The 25,456-nt window shown below is 44.5% G+C and overlaps 1 protein-coding gene across 1 annotated transcript in view; it reads right to left on the bottom strand.

The window, feature by feature from the left end:
- LOC126124148 (solute carrier organic anion transporter family member 74D-like) overlaps positions 1-25,456 on the bottom strand; it is a 103,858-nt gene that overhangs the window by 73,497 nt on the left and 4,905 nt on the right. The window contains exons 2-3 of the mRNA XM_049915105.1: positions 22,000-22,256; positions 7,149-7,337 (exon numbers count right to left, since the gene is read on the bottom strand). Coding sequence (XP_049771062.1) covers positions 7,149-7,337; positions 22,000-22,256 — 446 coding nt within the window. The remainder of the gene's footprint in view (positions 1-7,148; positions 7,338-21,999; positions 22,257-25,456) is intronic.

Here is a 25,456-nt window from a genome sequence, read left to right as displayed (position 1 = left end):
AGAAGGAATGAGGCTTTGGTAGGTCGCTGGAGGCATTTGGCACCACATCTGCACACGCAAGTCACCTAATTCCCGTAAATTCCGGCGTGGGAAGCGATGAGCTTTTACTTCACACTCAGTAACATCCTAGATGTGTTCGATCGGGTTCAGATATGGGAAGTTGGGGGCCAGCACATCAATTAGAAGACGCCACTGTGTTCCCAAAACAACTCCATCACACTCCTGGCGTTGTGACATGGCGCATCTTGTTGAAAAATGCCACTGCCGTCGGGAAACATAATCATCATAACGGGGTGTATGTAGTCTGAACAATTGTACGATACTCCTTGGCCATTGTGGTGCCTTGCACGAGCTCCACTTGACCCATGGATGCCCACGTGAATGTTCTTCAGAGCATAATGGAGCTGCCGCCATCTTGTCTCCGTCCCGCAGTACTGGTGTCAAAGAGTTGTTGCCCTGGAAGACGACGGACCCGCGCCCTCCCATCGGCATGAACGTATTGGGATTCATCAAACCGTGCAACGCTCTATCACTGAAAACCAGCGTCCAGAGTCGATGGTCACATGCCCATGTCAGTCGCAGCTGTCGATGTTATGGTGTTAACATTGACAGTTGCATTGTTAGGAGTGTTCGCTGCACTGTGTGTTCAGACACATTTGTACACTGCCCATAGTTAAAATCTGATATTAGTTCCGCGAAAGATCGCCGTCTGTCTGTTTTACCAGTCTGCTCAGTCTACGACGTCCGACACTTGTAATGAAGGGGGGCCGCCAACCACACGACGTGTGGATGTGATTTCACCTTAGTTGTTGAAGACACTCACCACAGCTATCCCCGAAAACCCGGCAAGTCGTGCAGTTACTGAAGCGCTCTTGCCGAGGCTGCAGGGCATCGCAATCTGCCCTCGGTCAAACTCAGACAGATCATGCGACTTCCCCATTCTACACAAGGACAGTACGCGGCACTGATATTACATGCACCGTGCATGTGTCTCACTAACAGTTATTTCCCGCCAGGTGACGCTGCTATCACCTGGATGGGTTTATGTCGATAGTGGGTCGGTGCTCATAATGTTCTTGCTGAGCAGTGCAAGAGATTAATGGTTTCGGTAGACTGGCAACCATTCTCAGATCTGCAGAGACTGCCTCGCAGTACAAATCTAACCATTTTTAACAAAACCAAATTTTATTAAAATGTTAAGGGATTAAAAACAGTAAAGTGCCTGCTGTGTTCACATTATAACTGATACCTATGTGTAGTGTTAACCGCATCTTTACTGAGCGTAAAGTGTGAATATGCAAAGGCTGGTCAGAGTATGACTACTGGTTGGCGTACAAAACCAGTAGGAGGCTAATCGTTGCGCATGCTTGCCGTTGACCACTGTAGTATGCCATTACAACGAACAGGTGGCGCACATAGACACACACACAGGTATGAGAAGCATAAGTTACTAACGTCATGATGATACAAAGTTGTGGAGGTTTTATAAGTCAACAATCATGTTCCGACCAGCTTTGTGAACTAATAAGTTACGCTTAGTAACTGTGTTGTGGTGGTTAACAATGTATTTAGATAGCAATTATAGTGTGAGCATGGCAGGTTTCTAACTCTTTTTAACGCTTCAATATTTAAAAAAAATTGTTTTAAATACTGTACGAGTTTTACAGTAGCTGAAGAGCAATTATTGTGTTTGTTTCAGTAGATCTGCGGGCGGTTGTTAGTTAACCGAATGTGGTTTTCATCTAGTTGTTATTAGATTACTAGCGATCTGCCTCAGCTTCGCATGGATAGTACTATGTATCTGTGACTGGACGACCCTGCTGACGAGCAGTAATTTTGTTTACGGGGAGCTGCATAGAGTTACGATTAAAATTCAGAGAAGGACGTTAGGTAAATAAATATCATTACTTTTACGTAACTTCAAAGATTTGGAAGTTCTCAGCAGGCCCGGACGTTATCTATTGCACATTTAATTGTCATTTGGAATGACCTCTCGTGGGAGCTGCGAACTACAGCGCCAGCCGATCCGCCTGACCGCAGCACCAGTGCAAGTTACGGCCACTTGCTGACCGCCTGAACCCACTCCAAGCCCAATACGAGCTGCATTCTCTGTGTCACCTTGACTCATATTTCCCTTCATGCGCCTTAATTAGCAACTCACTAAAGAAAAGCTGTTCTTATCGGCTTGGTATCTGATACGTTCTGGATCGCAGGTCGTTTAAAAAGCCAGCAGCAGCTCGTACCTGCGGGCAGTAGCAGTAGCTCGCGCCGGCTTCGCACGGCAGTCAGATGGCTCACAGTCCATCCTGAGCCAACAAAATCTTTCTTATGAATCAGTCTTCCTATTAGCGAAAACCGTATCAAAAACCGTACATTAGCTCCTGTTAATGAACACTGTATCAAAATCCCTTCTATAGTTCCCTTAGATTAGCTTTCACATACAGAGAGAAATAACGGCTGGAGACTTTATTTTATAACAAGTACCGATGATTCCACCGACTTCTGCCGTTCACCGCTAGACGGCAATGGTATTTTTGATCAATGGTTGGGACTTTAATTCATCATAAATTGGTCAATTTGGATGAAATACACTGATGGGAAAAAATTGCAACTACAAAAAACTCTTAATGCAGAGTAATGAAATTTTGAGAATACATTAGTCTAAGTAACATGTTTAAGTAATTAACATCGTAATATCACAGGTTAATGTAAGCAAGAGAAATGAAATTTTGAGAATACATTAGTCTAAGTCACATATTTAAGTAATTAACATCGTAATATCACAGGTTAATGTAAGCAAGAGATAAGCCATTGCAAATGCGAAATGGTAGTACATCAAAAGTTGTGTAACCGCCAGAATGTTTAGTGCAAGCATACAAACAAACGTGGATGCGTTGCGTAGTACAGGTGCCGGATATCAGTTTGTGGGATGGCGTTCCTTGCCTATTGCACTTGGTCAGTCAAAATAGGGATGGTTAATGCTGTTTGTTACAACGCTGGAGTTGTCGTCCGAGTTCCGTATGTCACTGACAGGAAACAGACTTGGTGATGGAGCAGACTAAGGTAACATGTCGACACTTTGTAGAGCATACTGGGTTACAAGAGCGGTATGTGGGTGTACCGTTATCCTGTTGGATAACACCCCTTGGAATACTGTTCATGAATTGCGGCACAGCAGGTCGAATCACCAGACTGACGCACGATGCGTGGTGCGTGGGATAATCATGAGAGTGCTCCTGCTGTCATACGAAATTGCACCCCTGACCGCATATCCAGGTGTAGGTCCAGTGTGTATAGCATGCAGACAGGCTGACTGCTGGCCCTCGACTAGCCTCCCTCTAACCGGTACTCAGCCGTCACTTGCACCGAAGTAGAACCAGCTTCCATCAGAAAACACAACAGACCGATTCCTTGCCCTCCAACGAACTCTCGCTTGACACAACTGAATTCGCAAATGGCGCTGATTTGGTATCAGTGAAATGCACGTTACAGGGCGCCGGTCTCGGGATTGTCCCTCAAGTAACCGATTTGCAGCAGTTCGTTGTGCCAATGGCGTGCCAGCTGCTGTTCAGATTGCTGCTGCAGATGCAGTAGGACGCCCTAGAGCCATACGCCGAACACGAAAGTCTTCCCTCTCGGTAATGGCAGATGGCCTTGCCGAGCCCAGTACTTTTGTGACCACCACTGCCAGCAAATATGTACTGTGGCTATATTCCTCCCATGTTCTTCTGCAGTATTGCAGAAGGAACATCCAGCTTCTCGTAGACCTATTACACCAACCCGTTCAAAGTCAGTGAGATGTTGACAATTGCGTGTTTGTCGCCTTAAGTCAGTCTTGACTGACACCAACTCAGCAAGTACAATCTCAAAGGCAGCAAACGCTCACGACCGTTGCAGCGTGTATTTACAGCAAACCTGATTTGCATCTTTATGGTGGAGCCACTAGCGCCTCTCTTATGCGACTGGTGCGAAACTTGAATAGGCATCTTCTTTCATCTGTAGAAATATGCCTACCAACTTTCGTTTATGTCACACAAATCCTTCTTGGTGATGTGATTTTTCCCCCATCAGCGTATTTATAAATCATACAAACAAACCTTCCCCGTGAATCAGTCTATCTGTTAGTGAAAACAGTATCAACATCCCAGCAGGAGTGGCAGAGATTAGACGGAACAGACAGACAGAAATGTGCGTATGGTATTTTTTGCCACCTCCTGGGGTGCTTGACCGTATGGTGTAAGTCTTTATTTGACCGCATATTTGATGATAATGGCAACAAGCACCCCAAGACGTGAGTGGGGAGAATCCTCTACCCGGCTGGGAAATGAACAAATGGCCCCTTGATCGAGAGTCAGCAAGGCTAATTTCAAGACTACGAGCAGCCGACCATACAGCAAGAAATGGTGCCAGGGAGGCTTTAATTAATGTATTTACAGAAGAAGATAGTTACAGTAGAACCTCAACTAACCATCGCTTTTGGGATCAGGGGGTAGTCAGAACGCTAAAAAGGTCATATAATGAGGGGAGAATTAAACAAATTTACAAAGCTCAAAACGATACACTAAATCAAAATTAAGAAAAAATAATACTTTTCTAATACAGAGAAAGGAAAACAGAAAACTTTAGACGCTGATAATCTATTTAAAAAATGTAAAATGTTTTTGTTTCTATCTTAAACCTTGACTTTGGGCCTGCATCACGCCACTTCTTTTCCCAGAATATGTTCATGGCTGTAGAGGGTTGGCTGTCGTTCCAAATATTTGAGGACAGTCTCGTATGCATCCTTCGCTGTAGAGTGGCTGAGTTTTTCGTCTTCTTCCTTTCCTTCATCAACTGACTCCTCTTCCTCAACACCATACTGTCACAAAACAAAGGAGAAACTATGACCATCGCATTCTTCGTTGGTGACAGCACCAACGTCACCATCTGCTAGCCACTCCCCTACATCAGTAGGCTGGATATGATTCCGTAGTCTGCAAATCAGTCACTAAAGCTGCAGCGCTCTGACTCATTAATTTCTGGATCTCCTTTCTCTTGATTTAGGGTTGGACAAACCTTCTTCCATGATTTTTGTAGAGAGGTTTGCTTAACTTCTTCCACAGCTTGAGTAACTGTGTTAATTGTATCTTTTATGTTGAGGGTTTTCATGGTTTCAGTAACATTACAAACCTCTTCTGTCTTCTCTGACAAAGCGCTGACGCGTTTACTCCTGTAACGTCTTTTTAACACTCGAGACTCCCTCGTCCATTGGATGGAGTAATGAAGTCACGGGGGGAGGGGTGGAAGGAGGCAACAAATTAGCTTTTATGTCGCTTTGTTGAAGTCCAGACTTAGAGGGGTAGCTTGGGGCGTTGTCTGGCTATACAACTGCCTGAGCTGGTAGGCTATTTATTTCAAGTAATTCTTAACAGCGGGAGGAAATGCATTAAAAACCATTCTTTAAACAATGCGCTCTTTTGAGTTTTGTAAGAAATACGATATACGACACGTTAAAGTTTTTGAAGGAGCATGGCTCAGAGCATTGGACCTGTTGTGACAGGAATAAAGTCGATCGATAATGTTGGCACACTGTTTGGCGCAGAGCGCAGACGGATAGTTGGACGCATGGTTGGAGGAGTCGATTAATCGAAGGTCGGACAGTCGAAGTTCTACTGAAGAAGATATACACTACTGGCCATTAAAATTGATACACCAAGAAGAAATGCAGATGATAAACGGGTATACATTGGACAAATATATTATACTGACATGCGATTACATTTTCGCGCAATTTGGGTGCATAGATCCTGAGAAATCAGTACCCAGAACAACCACCTCTGGCCGTAATAACGGCTTTGATACGCCTGGGCATTGAGGCAAACAGAGCTTGGATGGCGTGTACAGGTATAGGTGCCCATGCAGCTTCAACACGATACCACAGTTCATCAAGAGTAGTGACTGTCGTATTGTGACGAGCCAATTGCTCGGCCACCATTGACCAGACGTTTTCAATTGGTGAGAGATCTGGAGAATGTGCTGGCCATTTTCTGTATCCAGAAAGGCCCGTACAGGACCTGCAACATGCGGTCGTGCATTATCCTGCTGAAATGTAGGCTTTCGCAGGGATCGAATGAAGGGTAGAGCCACGGGTCGTAACACATCTGATATGTAACGTCCACTGTTCAAAGTGCCGTCAATGCGAACAAGAGGTGACCGAGACGTGTAACCAATGGCACCCCATACCATCACGCCGGGTGATACGCCAGTATGGCGATGACGAATACACGCTTCCAATGTGCGTTCACCGCCATGTCGCCAAACACGGATGCGACCATCATGATGCTGTAAACAGAACCTGGATTCATCCGAAAAAATGACGGTTTGCCATTCGTGCACCCAGGTTCGTCGCTGAGTGCACCATAGCCGGCGCTCCTGTCTGTGATGCAGCGTCAAGGGTAACTGCAGCCATGGTCTCCGAGCTGATAGTCCATGCTGCTGCAAACGTCGTCGAACTGTTCGTGCAGATGGTTGTTGTCTTGCAAACGTCCCCATCTGTTGACTCAAGGATCGAGACGTGGCTGCACGATCCGTTACAGCCATGCGGATAAGATGCCTGTCATCTCGACTGCTAGTGATACGAGGCCGTTGGGATCCAGCACGGCGTTCCGTATTACCCTCCTGAACCCACCGATTCCATATTCTGCTAACAGTCATTGGATCTCGAACAACGCGAGCAGCAATGTCGCGATACGATAAACCGCAATCGCGATAGGCTACAATCCGACCTTTATCAAAGTCGGAAACGTGATGGTACGTATTTCTCCTTCTTACACGAGGCATCACAACAACGTTTCACCAGGCAACGCCGTCAACTGCTGTTTGTGTATGAGAAATCGGTTGGAAACCTTCCTCACGTCAGCACGTTGTAGGTGTCGCCACCGGCGCCAACGTTGTGTCAATGCTCTGAAAAGCTAATAATTTGCATATCACATATTCTTCTTCCTGTCGGTTAAATTTCGCGTCTTTAAGCACGTCATCTTCGGGGTGTAGCAATTTTAATGGCCAGTATTATAGCAATAGACACGATCAAAATTTATAATGAATGGCTTAAGCGTATAAACAGGTAAGACAATGTTAGGGGGGTGGGATGTAAAGCGTGAAGACCTTACCTATGAGCGCAGGCGCCGCCTCCGATACGACGTTGTCGTCGAGGTAGACGAGCCCGTGCACCAAACTGGACGCCCCTCCCAGTCCGCGAGCCAGCTGCAGGATCGCCAGCAGCGTCACCGTAATGTAGCACGGGTGCTCCACCGCCACTGCAGGGGTCTGCCCGCACAGCGTCGCGTTCATCCCGCCCGCTGCAACACACGCCACACCGTATCTCGTCTTACGGCAACAAAAGAGCAATGCATCCAGACTGAAGCACTGACATAATCCAGACATGGTACCGGGCACCATTGTTCCAACAGACTGAAGCTTTCAGTGAACCCGATTAGATACCGAACACTGTTCTATAAGGAACAGTCAAATGAAAACTGGACCAATGGTGGTGGTAAGTTCCTATGGGACGAAACTGCTGAGCTCATCAAAAAAATGGCTCTGAGCACTATGGGACTTAACTTCTGAGGTCATCAGTCCCCTTGAACTTAGAACTACTTAAACCTAACTAACCTAAGGACATTGCACACATCCATGCCCGAGGCAGGATTCGAGCCTGCGACCGTAGCGGTCGCGCGGTTCCAGACTGTAGCGCCTAGAACCGCTCGCCCACTCCTGCCGGCGCTGAGCTCATCGATCCCTATGCTTACACACAACTTAATCTAACTTAAACTAACTTACGCTAAGGACAACACACACACACACACCCATGCCTGAGGCAGGAATCGAACCTCTGACGGGGCAGTCGCGCGAACTGTGGCAAGGCGTCTCAGACTGCGGGGCTGGACTATGGAAAAAATAAGTAAACTGTATATTATTTCAAAAGTAATCGCCATAGCTGTTCAGAATTTTGTCCCACTATGAGACAAGACGGTCAATGCATTCATAGAAAAACGTTTGCTTTACGGAACTACGCTTGCACCCAGGAATACACGCCTTCGTCTCAAGCAAATCGACGGCCACAAATGTCCTTCCTCAGTGCCCCAAAAACATGGAAATCGTATGGGGAAGGATCGGGACTGTATGGAGGGTATATAGGAACTTACTTCCCAGCAAAAATCTGCGCGTAGTTGAAACAAGCTTGGTAATTTCTGGGCGGGCATTATCCTGCAACAGAATGATGCCCTCCGTCAACATTGCCGGGCATTTTTTCCGACTGGCCGTGTCCTTTAATTGTGGCGCTGTATTCCAGATAGTCAATAACCAGCAGGCCCTGGCAGTCAAAGGAAAAGGTCATCTTGACTTTCCCAAAGCTGGTGTACCTGTTGTTCTGTTGTTTCGATTACGCTGCAGAATTTTCTGGGAAATCTTTACACATCCGCATCCGCCACGATAGCTACGTGGTCAGCGCCGTGGTCGTCACGCCAAGGGGCCCGGGTTCGATTCCCGGCTGGGTCGGAGATTTTCTCCGCTCAGGGGCTGGGTGTTGTGTTGTCCTCATTATCATTTCATCACCATCAGTGGAAGGCAACGGAAAACCACCAGTGGAATCACTTCCCTAGACGCTCTTGCGATGGACCTCTCTGACGAGGCATCCCCCATTACGAGACCTGCCGTAAGGCAGAACACAAAGTTAACTTACACATCCTAGATACAAACCCGATCTCTCCCCGTGCGATTTTCATAGTTTTGGAGTCCTCAAAACGACATCCGTGGCTGTCGATTTGCTTCGGACGAAGAGGTACACGCCTAGGTACAATCATGGTTTCGTACACAACTGCAAACATTTTTTCATACAGGCATTGGCTGTCTCCCCTCACTGTGGGATAAATGTATTAACAATTATGGCGATTACTTTTCAAAGTTATTTTTTTCCATCTGTCTGGTTTCACTTGACTGCCCCTTACACTAAAGAAAAATATTATTTCATTGGAGCTGTGAGGCGCACGGGATTGGGTACTTGAAAGACGTCTACAGCTACATTGAAGCTTTCAGATGCTTGCTGTACTAGGTTCTCACTTTTCTCTCTTCCCCTGTAGGTTTTACTCTCTACATCTCCCTCTAATACCACGAAAATTATTCTCTGAAGTCTTAACTCATGTCCTATAATCACGACTCGTCTTCTTGTTTGTATTTTCCACATTTTTTTTTTCTTCGCCCCTCCAGAACCAACAAGACTATGTTTTACTAGCGGTAATGTTATCTGTACGTACAAGCACCAGACGACTTCCAGTTTTCTATTTTCATTTATTCATTGCTTCTTTCAGCCCTACAGTCCACATTTATACAATGGACCCTCTTTAGAACGTTTTATAAAACTTTTTATCTGTAACTGAGCATAAATTTGTGTTTCAGCATAGTGATAAGTGTTATAACAACATATTGATAATAATAAACATAGTAGTAAATAAAAGACATTAGACAGAGTAACAGAGTTAATACCAACGGCTTGTAAGGTTATGACTGCCATTGTATATACAGGATGATTCCACGATGATGTTCCAAACTTTCAGAATAGAGAAACGTAAATTTATCAATTTGAGGTAAGAGACGTTGGTCCGGAAACAGCCAAGTTGACATCACAAGCGAAGGATCTTTCTGATATCTCTGACAACGGAATACAGATACGAGTGGTGTTGTTGAAAAGATTTCTGATATCTCTGACAACAGGAAACAGATACGGGTGTTGTTGTTGAAAAGATTGTTGGGTAGGCAACTTTCAGAGGTGTTAATCTAGTAAACACGGACTCTAAAGCACATAACTTAAGAGCTATGAGCACTTGTTCATCTTCCCTATATTGAAATAGGATAAATACTGAAGAGTCGGAACACTTTTTTTCTTCAGCACAATATTTCAGTGTTTTCAACTTTATTTGACTTCTGGCAGCATGTTCGCACAGAGTGACATATAAACTTAAGTACAATAAATTGTTGAAGCACTATCACTTAAAATGCAACACATTTGACAGAATCAAAATATACATGGGTGGTCAATGTCACCCACAGGTGTATGGATGAGATGGACTAGTGTTCTGGGAGACATGGGCCATATAAAAATGGCTATACATGAAGAAAAGAGCCAATTAAAATTTCATATATTAATTTGGAATACGTTGTAATCAATACAGAATTATGGTGTTAGGTATTTTAGTCCAAAACAATTTTATCCATTAATTATAAATCTTGACTGAACACTGGCGTTTCTGATGAGTTACTGGTTTTGTACAAGCATTAGCAGCAGACATTGACCATCGTGAGCAGGCAACACATTGAATCCAATGGTCATTTTTATCAGCTTCGCATTAGATTTCACCGCAACCAACACATTCATGCTCATCTTAAAAAAAAAAAAAAAGAGGTTCAAATGGCTGTACCATCCGTCCCCTAGAACTTAGAACTACTTAGACCTAACTAACTTAAGGACTTCACGCCTTCACACAACACCCAGTCATGCTCATCTCATTTACCAAAGTTATTTTCGTAATCTTCTACAATGTCTCCATCTGATGAACGCAGTGACCTATTTGGAGTATTTTTCTTACTGCGTTTCTTCAGTCTGTTTTTCTCTTTATCAGCATTTCCCTATGGTGATCTTTTTATGCCTTCTTCTGTTTCCTTTATTTTCTTTCCCACTTACAGTTTCAACATTTACAGTTTCAACATTTTCAGCAGAATTTAGCTCTTTGGATACAGTTGCTGCCTTCCTCCTAAAATTCGGGTTTTTACCAATAGAAGGAACGGATTATATTTTTCCAAAAGTTTTGTCTGCTTTGCAGTGGTCCGTTTTGAGGTGCTGATCTTGGAAGTTTTAGATTTAGTAGGAGTGCAGTCCGAACTTACGTCAAAGAAGGAATTTGACTTGGGCAGATAACTTTGCTCTTTTGAGGCACTTGCGATCAACAGGTCTTCTGATGAACTATGAAGCAGTTGGTTGGCTTGTGTGTCTGACTCTGCTCTTCCATTTGTTGGCACAGACCTACCTTCCGACACGTAAGTATAGTCTGAGACAGCGGCAATCTTCAATGAGATTATTGCACGTGCCTTGAAACTAAATCTAATTGTGCTCATTTCTCTCACATGAAAACAAGTGGTCCTTCTCTCCCAAATAAGACGGATCCATCTCTCCCGATTGTCTGGGAAAGATGGACCACCCCGACTTCTGTCTCTAAGCAGCTAACCCGGTGGTCATTTTAGGTTAGTTTCATCCCTATGCATCTGTCAAACTCTCAGTAAAACACTGAATCAGTATTGTGCAAAGTAAGTATTAATACTAGAATTATGTAACTATAAGATAAAAATTACCAGAACAGAGAGTGTGATTTTTCCCAGAACTAACAGGAAAATGACAACAGCACTTCTGCACCACGTTATTTCACAGAAGAGCTTCCTTGCAAGTAGCTGGAGCTGCTCTCCAGTGACCCATTTGTAAAACACGCCAGTGGTCCGTCTTTCCCGGTATTCCAACTCTCCTGGACTAACTCTACATCTCTTCTACTGAACAAGTGCCCATAGTTCTTAAGGTATGCGTCTTAGAGCCCATATTTACTGGAGGAATTTCTTCTTGTTTTGGTCCACACCAACCTCTCCAAAAATAAACCAAAAGAAATAATTTGCACTAGAAAATTTGTGTATCACAGTATCGAAGACGAACAAATACTCAGAGCTCTTAAGGTATGCACTTTGGAGCCCATGTTTGCCAGACTTTTTCCGTGCTCTGGCCTACACTACCGCCTCTCAAAATTGCCTACACAACAATCTTAATAACAACAGTACCCGTGTATGTTGAGCCGTAACGGCTCGTTCTATATTTTACATCTGTGCCTATCGGCGCGATCCGTCTCTGTCTAGTGCCGGGTGGGGCTTCTGTCGCCTGTTAGTTGAGTCCTTGGCTGTAGTTTCTGGGGGCGACTTGTTGACCACATGGGCAGGCAGTCGGTCGCAGTCAAGGAGAGAGGGATGAGAGGCACATGTGACGTACCGTAAGCTGTTCACGGAGCTTACGGCCGCACGACTGCCTAAGCGGCCGGTGGTCCACGCAGTTGTGTTGGTTGACAGTACTCCGGCGACCGAGCGAGGTGGCGCAGTGGTTAGCACACTGGACTCGCATTCGGGAGGACGACGGTTCAATCCCGTCTCCGGCCATCCTGATTTAGGTTTTCCGTGATTTCCCTAAATCGCTTCAGGCAAATGCCGGGATGGTTCCTTTGAAAGGGCACGGCCGATTTCCTTCCCCATCCTTCCCTCACCCGAGCTTGCGCTCCGTCTCTAATGACCTCGTTGTCGACGGGACGTTAAACACCAATATCCTCCTCCTCCCTCCTCCAGTACTCCGGCCTAATGTCGGCGCACCAAGTTTATCCTGGATTAGGGAGGCATAGTTGCTGATGTGGGTGTTGGAGTGCTGTTCATTTTCTGGTGCCGTCTGTTCTGCCCTTGGGGGATAAGGTACTACTTACTTGATTGAAACATCCGCTCCCGCTACGCTGCATTGCTTGTGGTTCTCCACCCCTCTGTCTCAAGCGTTAAATTTACCTTTTTGTGCCTCTGTCTGAAATTATCTGAGTGGCACATTTGTGTTCTTTTCAGTGCAACTCGTTCAATGCCTGCTTGTCGAGTCAGTCGGGCCTGAAACTAATTGTGTCATATGTTCTAGGCCTTCACGTGTATTAGTGACCACTGAGGTCGAGACTGAGTCTTATTTGTATTGGAAGTTGTTGCTTCCCTGAGTAATGTAGCCACTACAAAATTGCCTACGGCCGTGGTACGCAAACGCTTGTGGCCCTGGGAATCTTGGTTCGTTTGGGTAATTTAGTTCCGTAACTCTAGTGAGATTTTGCCCTTTCGAGAAAATTAATATTTATTGTTTTAAATATAATTACTGTTGTAGTTGTCTGAGTGTTAGCCCACAACATATGTCGTTACATTTGGAGTCACTTAATGTGTTGAATATCCTGTGTTTTCTTGGTTATTACTTAACTTGTTGTTACATTTTATTGTAAGATTAACCGGTTAATGCTTTTAGTAATTCTTATTGTAATAATCTTGTCGTAATACGTAAGGGTTAGTTGGGACTTGGGGCCACCGGAACATTCAGTTTCTTATCTTGGTCTGAGCATTTTCAAAAAAATGTTCAAATGTGTGTGAAACCTTATGGGACTTTACTGCTATGGTCATCAGTCCCTACTACTTAACCTAAATTATCCTAAGGACAAACACACACACCCATGCCCGAGGGAGGACCCGAACCTCCGCCGGAACCAGCCGAACACTCCATGACTGCAGCGCCTGAGACCGCTCGGCTATTCCCGCGCGGCCAGCATTTTCATTTGCTCTGTGATTATTGCGCATGGATTATATGATTGCTTGTTTGCTATCGGCTTTCCGCGCTTAGAGACGCTGTCCTCGGGAGTTATTAGTTACCGACTGGTTCACCGGGTGTAATGTGTCGGCGTCGACTGTGTACGTGCGCGCTGGCGGCGGGCCGCTTCCCGTCTCACCGTAGCATCTGAGGCGTTGCGGCCTCCTGGCTTGGTACGGCATCCCTCATAAACTGAGTTTCAATCTCGCAGCAATCGGGCGTTAATTTAACCAGCAGTGCCCGTTACTCTAAACCATCTTAATCAGACGTGCCCTGCTTACCTGCCCCTTCACTGTTTTCCCTGATTGAAATTTGGTTTTAACGTAATAGTTTTAATATTGGTGTAATGCTCTATTTGGTAAATGATATTTTTTATTATTGTTCGACGTCAGTATCTTGATTAAACCCAATGGGCTTCTCCGATCGGTCAAATATTGGATATTTGTGTTGATAACAGGCTTGCGTAAATTTATGTTGCTACATTTCTTAAGTTACATTCATTAATGTCAAGCACCCTCTCTGGCCAGCCAAATGTTGGAATTTTAATCTTTAGCATCACTGCTGTCACTGTTTGCACAGTGCTATGCCCGTGTTTGAATTATATTTGATTGTACTACTTGCTTGTCAGTCATTCCTAAATTGGTGCATTTTATTCGTATAAATTAATTAATGAATCATAGATTGATTCGACTGAAGAAATTTTTGAGTAACTGTCTGAATCGTTTGTATTTTATTAGTGATTTTAGTATCTGTGCAATAGAAGATTGTTGGACTTGTGCGAAGTAACAAAAGACTTTTGATAAATGGCCTGCACCTTTCCCATGCCGGTTTACTTGTTTCTTTATCCTGGGGCATACACTGACGCTTCACATGTACTCGACTGTCAGAGGTATCAGAACAGAATCCGTTACCTCAAAGCCCGCATCTCGTGGTCGTGCGGTAGCGTTCTCGCTTCCCACGCCCGGGTTCCCGGGTTCGATTCCCGGCGGGGTCAGGGATTTTCTCTGCCTCGTGATGGCTGGGTGTTGTGTGCTGTCCTTAGGTTAGTTAGGTTTAAGTAGTTCTAAGTTCTAGGGGACTTATGACCACAGCAGTTGAGTCCCATAGTGCTCAGAGCCATTTGAACCATCGTTACCTCAAATTTATACATTTACCCTTTTCCATCATCCATGAAAGTTTGTAACATCGTCGTAGAATCATCCGGTACGTATACATTCGCCCTTTAATAGTCAGAAGACGTTCTATGTCCGCAGAAAACACCGCCGTTTTTGTATTAGAAATCTGTCTTGGATAAGCATCGAGACCATTTAGAGCACTGTGCTTCACTTCATTCTGCTGGTTTCATAGTATGTATATCAAAATAAAATTAAATTAAATTTTAAAAAATGAGTTAATTGCTTCTGCCACCATAGCGCCTCTGAAAGCCATGTGTAGGAACAGGGCTCACCCCGCGTTCCTCCCAGAAGTATTTAATGGTACGACTGTAAATGGGTGTACTTAACCCCGTGATGCTAACCGAGGAACTACTTCAATTACAAGTAGCGGTTCGAAGGGTTGGAAAACTGAAAACGACTGGGAGGGTCGTGTGCAGGCCGCCCAGCTACGGAGGAGGACACATTACGGAAGTCACAAGGAAGGTTAATCTTAATACCAGTGCTAGTACTGTTCAGTGTAGCTAGAAGCAATTGATCGAAGCTGAGTGAGATGTTCTAGAGAGGAGAATTAAGTAACGCTACTTGCACTGCCGCATCGTCTATACTATGAGGGTGAGTCAAATGAAAACCTTAAACATTTTTTAAATGTTACTTATTGTGCAGAAGTGGTACAAAGCTGTATCACTTTTCAACATTATCTCCCTCACAGTTGCCACGCCGGACATTTGCCACGCCGGACATTTGCCACGATTTTACCTGCTCCGAAGGGTCGGGTCCCTTGTCTCCCCCCCCCCTCCTCTTCCTCCTCCTCCTCACCCACCCATCCAGTTTGCTTTCGAAGCTCCTAACGTGACCATCATTACGGAAGTCATTACAACGAACAAGGGCAGGCCGCCTGCTCATTACAAAGGTTACGCTTATCTTAACCAGAGGGAATCTAAAGAAGGTGTTGTTACATGGATATGCTTACGCCGAAAAGCGGATCATTGCAAGGGAAAGCTGCTGTTGAGGAACGGAGAAGTGTTGAACGTATTAGAACATCTCTGTGGACCACCTGACGACGCGGCTCTGAAAGTGAGAAAGTAAGTGGAAAGGGCGAAGAGAAGGTCCCGAGAAGAAACTACACAGTTATCGGAGATATACGTGGATGAAATGGGAAACCTACACAATAAAGTTTATGACTTTGTTACAGTGATGCCTAATTCAGAATCTATGAAGAGAACCATGCGTCGTCGATGGAGTCAAGAGTGGGGGAACCAACAAGAGCCCAAGAAGTCTTATGAAATTGATCTGCATGAAGATCTATTAAAAATGGGAGATGGCAGTAGTTTTCTTCTGGAAGACGATATATTAGAGGTAAGAATAATGATTTTTATTGGAAGCAAAGGAAAAGAAAGTTTAAAAACATGTTCCCATTTTTTTATGGATGGAACATTTAAGAGATGCAGCAAGCAGTTTGCACAAATCTACACCATACACGTAAACTTAGGAGGCCCGATTAAAGAAACAAACATTCTTCCTACTGTATTTGCACTGCTCCCTAATAAGATGAAAGACACATATGTTCGTCTGTTTCGTTTGATAAAAAAGTCAGTCTCTGAGCGGTGTCCTAAACAAGTAAAGGTGGACTTTGAGGCAGCTGCGATATCGGCCATTCGTCAAGTTTTTCCCACAACTGAAATAAATGGATTCTATTTCCATATGAAGAAGAGTTTATGGAGAAGAATTCGTATTCTCGGTCTAACTGAGGAGTGCCGCTAGAACGAGGATTTAAGACTTCACGTCAGCATGTGTGCAGCGCTGGCAGTTGTAAAACCGGTGGACGTAAGCAATGGATGGATTGAGATTCATGCAGAAGCTCCTGATAACGGAAGGTTCTCTCAATGTTTTGACCACTTTGTGGATAACTGGCTAGAGAATGAGGATATAGCAATAGAAATGTTGGACTGTTACGGAAAAAGGCACCGAATGACGAATGCTGTTGAAGGTTGGCACAACAAAATAAATAGTATTATCACCCTAGTAAATAGTATTCTCACCCTAGAATCAACTATTTGGTGGAGTGCTTGAAAAAGGAAGTAGAGCTCACAAACTGCATGCACATTAAATTGGAAATGAATCTTGAAGGTAAGAAGAGGAAGAAGAAGTACTTAAGCTGGACGACAGGATAGAGAGAATAGTAAAGAATTATGAAGAGACAGGCAACATTAGGCCTTACTTAAAAGCCACTGCCCATATTCAGAAACTGGACTAAAATACGTTAAAAATAATGTATTAAAAATTATGAAGACCACTGAGTCCTCGCAGATTACTGAGATAAAATTATCAAAACACTGAAGCAGCATTTTTGGAGCTAATATTAAGTTGTAATTGTAAATAGAATGTACATTAGTTCAGCGTGTTTAGGCTGATTTTACACACGCAAGAATGGTAAATGGTCATTTATCATTCTGACGGTCCAAAGCCTGTGCAAAGTGTGATGCGAATCAGTCCTTAATGTAAAAATTAAAAAGTGTTTCAAGCCTCACAAAAGTATCTTTATTGTTGCCACGTTAAGATAACTTTTTTCTACCTTCCAATATTATGATCATACTGTTAAATAATTGTGAGTTCTAAAATAATTTTCTGGAGCTTCAGAATCACAACTATCACCTAAAATATGATGGTTTGTTAAACTGATAGTATACGCTTTTGTAAAAGAAAATGGGAACTGAACCTTTCAATTGCACCTAAAATTGACATCCCAAAACTGAACTGATGCTAAGGTTGACAATTTTGGCACCTCAAATATTTTTTATTTAAGTTTAGCTGCAAACATTTATAGTAGATGTAAATATATTTAAGAACATTTAGATATAGTCCTTTAAAAATTAAATTTCTTACTAAATTGTTGATTATCTTTAAACAGGTCAGTAAAAGCAAGGAGCTTAATACAGAAAATTAATTGTTACTAAAGAACATCAGAATCAAATGTATTAGACCTACTTTTCTTATACATTAGAGACTTTTTGAAAAGATATTTGATCACTTCCTCTGTCACTGACAGTGTAATTTCAGTTGCTTTGCAACACCAGGGATATCTACTTCTAAATTATGTTTGCAGCTGTTCTCATTTCGAATTCTGGAATATTTACTTCGTCTTCTTTGGTGAAGGAATTTCGAAAAATGCATTTACTAACTCCACTTTAGTGGCACTGTCACACTGTTATCAGTAACATTACCGTCGCTGTCGCGCAGTAAAGGTACTTACAGAGCCTTTCCGCTGGTTTACTTAACATGGGACCAGTATCTCTTTGGGTTTTCCGCCACATTTCTAGAGCGAGTTATGTTGTGGAAACTATTAAATGCATCTCGCATTGAAATCCGCACCAAATTTCGAGCCTCAGTAAAACTTCACCAATCTTGGAGATTTTGCGTTCGTCTAAATTAAATTTATGCCGGTTGTCGAATATAACCTCTGCCCATACTAAGTCACAGGAACTATCTGCTTCAAAGTCGATTGTGAGCTTACATTATTTTTCCGTAAGTTGTCCTTCTTGTTTCTGTTGTAGTGCAGGTAATTACAATTACGGCTTTTCCCTCCAGAACCTAAGATGCTTTCTCTGTGATCCTGTAAATATCAGAGCTAAACAATGTAGAACAAAAACGTACGTTACAAGCGTAGCATTCTGTATTACTTCATTTCCTTTTTTCTAACATTTTAAAATTGTAAGTTGACTTTAGATGACATCTCAATCATAGATGTTCTTATTAACTAATGGCTCTGAGCACTATGGGACTCAACTGCTGAGGTCATTAGTCCCCTAGAACTTAGAACTAGTTAAACCTAACTAACCTAAGGACATCACAAACATCCATGCCCGAGGCAGGATTCGAACCTGCGACCGTAGCGGTCTTGCGGTTCCAGACTGCAGCGCCTTTAACCGCACGGCCACTTCGGCCGGCTATTAACTAATGTTTTTAGAGAGTAAATTAATATGGAGTATGTCGTTCTTCTTTTCAAACATTCACATACCCATTTATTCTTTCCTTATTGTCTTTTGGGTATGCAGTTGTAGTAATTAAAGTAGGCACAAATGCAGTGCTCAAAAAGAAATGATTAACGTACATTCGCATTCTCGTTACGTCGTTCCTTTCTTGTTGCTCTCATGCAGATGGACTGTTTCTATCGCAATCAGTAAGCGTGAAAGGAAGCTACCGTACAGACAGAGGAATCTATATTTATACTTGGCAGAACTAATTACATACTGACATAATCATCGGTATTGCTTTCGTTTCCCAAAAGCTATAAATATTTCGATTTCGGAAAAGAAGCTCTGTAGTTGGCCAAGATGTCGAAGAAGAAGGTCACTTACGTACTGGTTGTATCGAGTAAGATGTGGAGACGGCGGTTTGATAACGGACAGAGGTAGTACAGGGAAGGGATCGCTACTCAGGCTACCTGGCGAAGGGGCAAGTGTGGCAAATGTCCGGCGCGGCAAATGTCCGGCGTGGCAAATGTCCAGCATTCAGTCCTCCAGCACTTACAAAGTGCATAAATTCCTTTAGAAAAAAAATCGTTTGGTAGTCCACGCAACCACGTGGCATAACCCTTCTTCAGAACGGAACTTATTTCCTCCCATTGCGTCTTTGAGTGGTCCGAACATATGGAAATCACTTGAGGCAAGGTCTGGTGAGTATGGTGGATGAGGAAGACACTCAAAATGCAGATCTGTGATTGTTGCAACTGTTGTACGGGCAGTATGGGGCCATGTTGCAAAAGGACACCTGCTGACAGCAGTCCACGTCGCTTTGATTTGATTGCAGGCTGCAGATGATTTTTTAGGAGATCTGTGTATGATGCACTGGTGAGAGTGGTCCCTTTAGGCATGAAATGCCCCAAAATGACGCCTTTTTCGTCGCAAAAGAGTCAGCATAACCTTTCCTGCTGATGGTTCTGTTCGAAACTACTTTGGTTTTGGTGATGAGGAATGGCGTCATTCCTTGCTCGCTCTCTTCGTTTCCGGTTGGTGGAAGCGAACCCAGCTTTCGTCCCCAGTAACGATTCTTGCAAGGAAGCCATCAGCTTCTCGTTCAAAGCGCCGAAGAAGTTCTTCACAAGCATCAACACGTTGTTCTCTCATTTCAGGAGTCAGCTGCCGTGTCACCCATCTTGCAGACACGTTGTGAAACTGGAGCACATCATGCACAATGTGGTGTGCTGACCCATGACTAATCTGTAAACATGCTGCAATGTCATTCATCGTCGCTCAGCGGTTTTCCTTCACTGTGGCTTCAACCGCTGCAATGTTCTGTGGAGTCACAACTCGTTGTGCCTGACCTGGACGAGTAGCATCTTCCACTGAAGTCACACCATTTCCGAACTTCCTACTCCATTCGCAGACTTGCTGTTGTCACAAACATGCATCACCGTACTGAACCTTCATTCGTCGATGAATTTCAATAGGTTTCACACCTTCACTACGCAAAAACCGAATAAAAGAACGCTGTTCTTCCCTGGTGCAAGTCGCAAGTGGGGAGGCCATCTTTATACTGATACTACGACGGTATGTGTGCATCTGCACTATGCTGCCACCTACAGGCCATTCTGCTCGCTGTTATTAGGACACTTACCAACTTACATGGTTAACGGCGTGAAATTTCGATTTGTTATTACAAACTTAAGGTTTTCATTTGACTCAACCTGATCGAAAGTATCTAGACACCCCTTTTTAATGGGGAATTGATCACTGGATGTCACTAGAGAACGACTCGTCAGTGTAATAGGAGGTGGGCTGTACAGTCAGTACAAAAGCAGTAACAGCACATTGGGTCCGTCAGAAGAGCTCGGTGCCTTCGAATGTAGACTGATCATTGGATGTCACCTTAAAGAGCAAATCCATCAGGGTCATTTCAGACCTTCTGAAGCTGACGAAGTCGACTGTTGGTGAGGTCACTAGGTGAAGTATAAACGTTAAGCAACAACTGTACCTAAACCAGGACGAGCCAGTTCTCATGTACTCACAGACAGAATTACGGAAGGTGCTTGTAAAAAATCGCATCAAATCAGCGGAAGGAATCAGTCGTGAGTTCGAAAGAGCTGCCAGCCGTCCAGGTAGCTCAATGGCTGTTCGTTGGGAGATAAAAAGAATGGGGCACAGTGAACCAGCAGCTTCTCATAAGCCATACATTTCTGTGCTAACCGACCGTTGATGTGGTGTAAAGAGCGAATCTGCCATGCAGGCTGGCCAGAAACGAGTGATTTGGAATGATGAATTATGCTATAACCAGCGGAATTCCGACGGAAGGATTTTGGGTTTTTCAGTCTGGAACCGCGCAACCGCTACGGTCGCAGGTTCGAATCCTGCCTCAGGCATGGATGTGTGTGATGTCAAAAATGGTTCAAATGGCTCTGAGGCCTATGGGACTTAACATCTGTGGTCATCAGACCCCTAGAACTTAGAACTACTTAAACCTAACTAACCTAAGGACATCACACGCATCAATGCCCGAAGCAAGGTTCGAACCTGCGACTGTAGCGGTCACGCGGTTCCAGACTGAAGCGCCTAGAACCGCACGGCCACAACGGCCGGCGTGTGTGACGTCCTTAGGTTAGTTAGGTTTACGTAGTTGTAAGTTCTAGGGGAATGATGACCTCAGAAGTTAAGTCCCATAGTGCTCAGATAGTTGCCTGCCATCACATGAAGCATGGAGGAGGTGATATTTTTTTAAGGGGTCTGTTTTCAACGGTTAAGCTGTCGTAACGTTATTGCACCTTCGAATTCGCTAAATGATCTGAGGGAAATGAGTACTGTGTGCAGTAGAGGAACAGCTCTGACCGATGATTTTTTGCATCAGCATGACAGTGTCATAAAGTAGCATCTGTGAGGCAATGGTCTGAGGACATTAACGTCCCTGAAATGGTCTGGCCACCCCAGACCCGACCTGAACCGAACAGAACACTTGTTGATGAATTAGAACGTCAAGCGTTTTAGAAACCAGAACTCAACACCACAGCCTTCTCTTGTTTCACCTCTTGAGGAAGAATGGGCTGCCAGTCCTCCACAGACTCCCAGACACCTCACAGAGAGTGTTCCGAACAGTGTGCTCAGAGCACTATGGGACGTTTTTGTAAACATTTTTGTAAACAACCCATATTAATGAAACTTCCTGGCAGATTAAAACTGTGTGCCGAACCGAGACTCGAACTCGGGACCTTAGCCTTTCGCGGGCAATTGCTCTACCATCCGAGTTCCGAGTTCGAGTCTCGGTCTGGCACTCAGTTTTAATCTGCCAGGAAGTTTCCTATTAGCGCACACTCCGCTGCAGAGTGAAAATCTCATTCTGAACCCATATTAATGTCCGCTAATCGGTGTCTGAATACTTTTGGTCGGAAAATGTAAGTTACGAAAGGCGAGTGCCGGTACATACCCATGAGGAGTTGCGTCTCGACGAGCGAGCGCGTGGCGTTCGCCGGCTGGTCGCCGCCGGCCGCCGCCCAGTGCGTGGTGTGTGGGAGGGCGAGCAGCGCGCACGCCACGGCCTGCAGCAGCGCCATGCCGCCCACCCACTGCGGCCGCGTGCCGCCGCCCACGCGCGACAGCGGCAGCGCCGACAGCGCCTGCACCACGTCGCCGCCCATCAGCAGCCAGTCTGCAGCACAGGGCGGTGCTACGTCTCTACACATGCTAATAGATGCCAGAAATACAGGGTGATCGAAAGATTACGCACAACCAAAAGTAATCAAACATACATAATATACAAGGTGTAAATTTTAAGTTGACAAACCAGAATAACTCGAAAAATAAGCTTCAGACGAAAAAATGTGTAGAATCCAAAGTTGATTATTTTCGAGGGAGACATCTGCTGGTGCTAAAATTATCCCACCACCCCAGCGCCCTGGGGGTGGGGTGGGAGGCAACTTTGAAATTTCAAATGGGAACCTCCATTTTTTATTGCAGAATCAGATTCTACATAAAAAAACTACGTACATTTTGTCTTAAACATTTGTTTTGATTCTTGGTAGTTGGCGCTGTAATTCAAGAAAATCCATGTTCTCATTTTTGCGTGGAAAATGGTTACCGATAAATAAAAAATACTTATTTACTTCCTAAATTTTGATTTAGCCTACAGGGGACTGAGGTGGCGGGCTAATTTTAGCACCAGCAGATGTCCCCCTCGAAAATAATTAACTTTGGATTCTACATATTTTTTTTCGTTTGAAGCTTATTTTTCGAGTTATTCTGGTTTGTCAACTTAAAATTTACACCCTGTATACGCTCATGTGACTGAAGTCATATGATAACGATATGCACATTTACAGATGGCAGTGGTATCGCGCACACAAGGTATAAAACGGCAGTGCACTGTCGGGGCTGTCATTTGTACACAGGTGATTCGTGCCAAAAAATTTCCCACACGATTATGGCCACAATACGGGAGTTAACAGGCTCTTAACGCGGAATAGTAGTTGGAGCTAGATGCCTGGACATCCTATTTCGCATACGGTGGCGAATTCAGTATTCTGCGATCCTTAGTGGCAAGAGTGTGACGGTAATACCACATTTCAGGCATTACCTCTCGCCACGGACGACGCAGTGGCCGACAGCCTTCACTTAGCGTCCGAGAACCGGAGTTTGCGTATAGCTCTGAGTGCAAACTAACCAGTAACACTGCGTGAAATAACGCAGAAGTCAATGACGGACGTACGACGAATGTATCCGTTAGGACAGTGCGGCGAGATTTGGCGTTAAAGGCGATGGCGGCAGACGACCTACACGAGTGCCTTTGCTAACAGCACGACATCGCCTGCGGTGCCTCTCCTGGCCTCGTGACCGTATCGGTTGGACGCTAGGCCGCTGGAAAACCGTGGCCTGGGCAGATGAGTCCAGCTTTCACTTGGTAAGAGCTGATGGTAGGGTTCGACTATGGCGCAAACCCCAGGAAGCCTTGGACGCAACTTGTCAACAAGGCATTGTGCTGGCTAGTGGTGGTGAGGTCTGTGTTCACATGCAATGGATTTGGTCCTCAGGACGTTGGAATACTTAGGGATCATTTGCAACCATTCATGGCCATTATGTTCTCAAACAACAATGAAATTTTTATGGATGGTGATGCGCCATGTAACTGGGCCACAATTGTTCGCGATTCGTTTGAAGAACATTCTGGACAGCTCGAGCGAATGGTTTGGCCACCCAGATCGACTAATATGAATCCCGTCGAACATTTGTGGGATACAGTCGAGAGGTCAGTTTGTGCAAGGCTATAGTGGCAGCGTAGCTCAGTATTCTGCATGGGAGTTCCAACGACTTTTTGAGAACAGACTCGACATTTGGAGGTATCTCATTACTTTTGTCATCTCAGTGTATAGCGGCTGGAGAAAAGTATGGAAACAACACGAGAAATGCATAATTTAACAGATAGCCTGATGCACGCCAATCCTCCAGGTTGCGCTGTATATTAGACCATGAATCGCACCTGTGCCGTGTCTCCAATACGTTGAATACGTTGCAAATATGAGCCATGATCAGACATGTGTAGTGTAGTTTTGAGTGCATTATGTTGAAGCTAAGTGAATTCGGAAGTGGGCAAATAGTTGGTGCTCAGATAGTCGGTGCTGCCATAACCAAGAGAGCCGAAATGTTTGGTGGCACAAAGAGGCACCGTATCCAACATTTATACTGCATACAAGGAAACCGGGAAAACGCCTGCTAAGCCACAACGCGGTGAAATCGAAAGTGGGCCAATTCTTGGTGCTCGTATGGTGAATGTTTACGTAATGAAGTGAACAGAAGTGTTTGATGTTCCACGACGCACTGCATCAAAGATTTATACTACATACAGGGAAAGCGTAAAACCATCATCTGCTAAGTCTCACTGAAAACGAAACTGTGTGTTGAGTGGCAGTTACGGACGTCATTGAAGAGGATTGTGACGACAAGTAAGAGAAAGACAGGTGTAAAAGTCACTGTAGAACTGAATGTCGCACTCGCGAACCCTGTCAGCACTAAAGCGACACTAAGGGCGTTTCGTGAGCACTGAACTGGAGAGCGAACTGGAATTCCAAAACCACTCATTACTGATGCAAACGACCGTAACAGGAAAACGTGGTGACGAAGCCGTAAACCTTGGGCTATGGAGCAACAGAAGATAATTATTTGGTCGGATAAGTCTTTTCTCACACGATTTCCAACTTCTGGCCGCGTTTACGTCCCAAGAGTGGACCATGGCGGGAGTTCGGTGATGATTAGGGCAGCCATATCACGGTATTTCGTGGACCCCATGGTTACTGTCGCATTACTGTCAAGGATTATATGACGATTTGGGCTGATCAGTTCCGTCCCATGGTACAACGTTTATTCCGCAATGGTGATGCTATGTTTCAGGACAATAGAGTCCCTGGTCTCACAGCTCGCATCATCAAGGACTTTTTGTTGGCACAAGGATGAATTGCCGCATCTCGCTTTCCTAAGAGTCATCAGGCCCACTTTCCCTGATTTTTCGACAGACATTTGAAATTTCGTTTTTCCAACGTGCAGTTGTAATCATTCCAAACAAATGATGCTGACCATGTCTTCATCCGACGCCTCCGTCAACAGAAATTGTCGGTTTGTATTCCGCTTCAAACAAAACGAGTTTTAAAGCGGAACTGTACGTCCCCATTCGATATAGCGGTCCCAAGCGATATTTGTTTTATCGATATGTATTAACTGGGGCAGCAAAACAGCAATACTCCAGCAGTGACTGAATAGCGCTGCTTCACGGCGGTAGTAAATAGCGTTGTCTGTCTTGTCAGCCTTCTGGATAATGTCTTGAAGAATTGATTTACTGATGTTGCTCCAATGCGATCTGTGATACAACAACGTAGGCACACTAGGTCGCACGTCCA

The sequence above is a fragment of the Schistocerca cancellata genome, chromosome 1, assembly GCF_023864275.1.
Source record: "Schistocerca cancellata isolate TAMUIC-IGC-003103 chromosome 1, iqSchCanc2.1, whole genome shotgun sequence".
NCBI lineage: Eukaryota > Metazoa > Arthropoda > Insecta > Orthoptera > Acrididae > Schistocerca > Schistocerca cancellata.
This window is presented reverse-complemented; position numbering and strand designations above follow the sequence as displayed.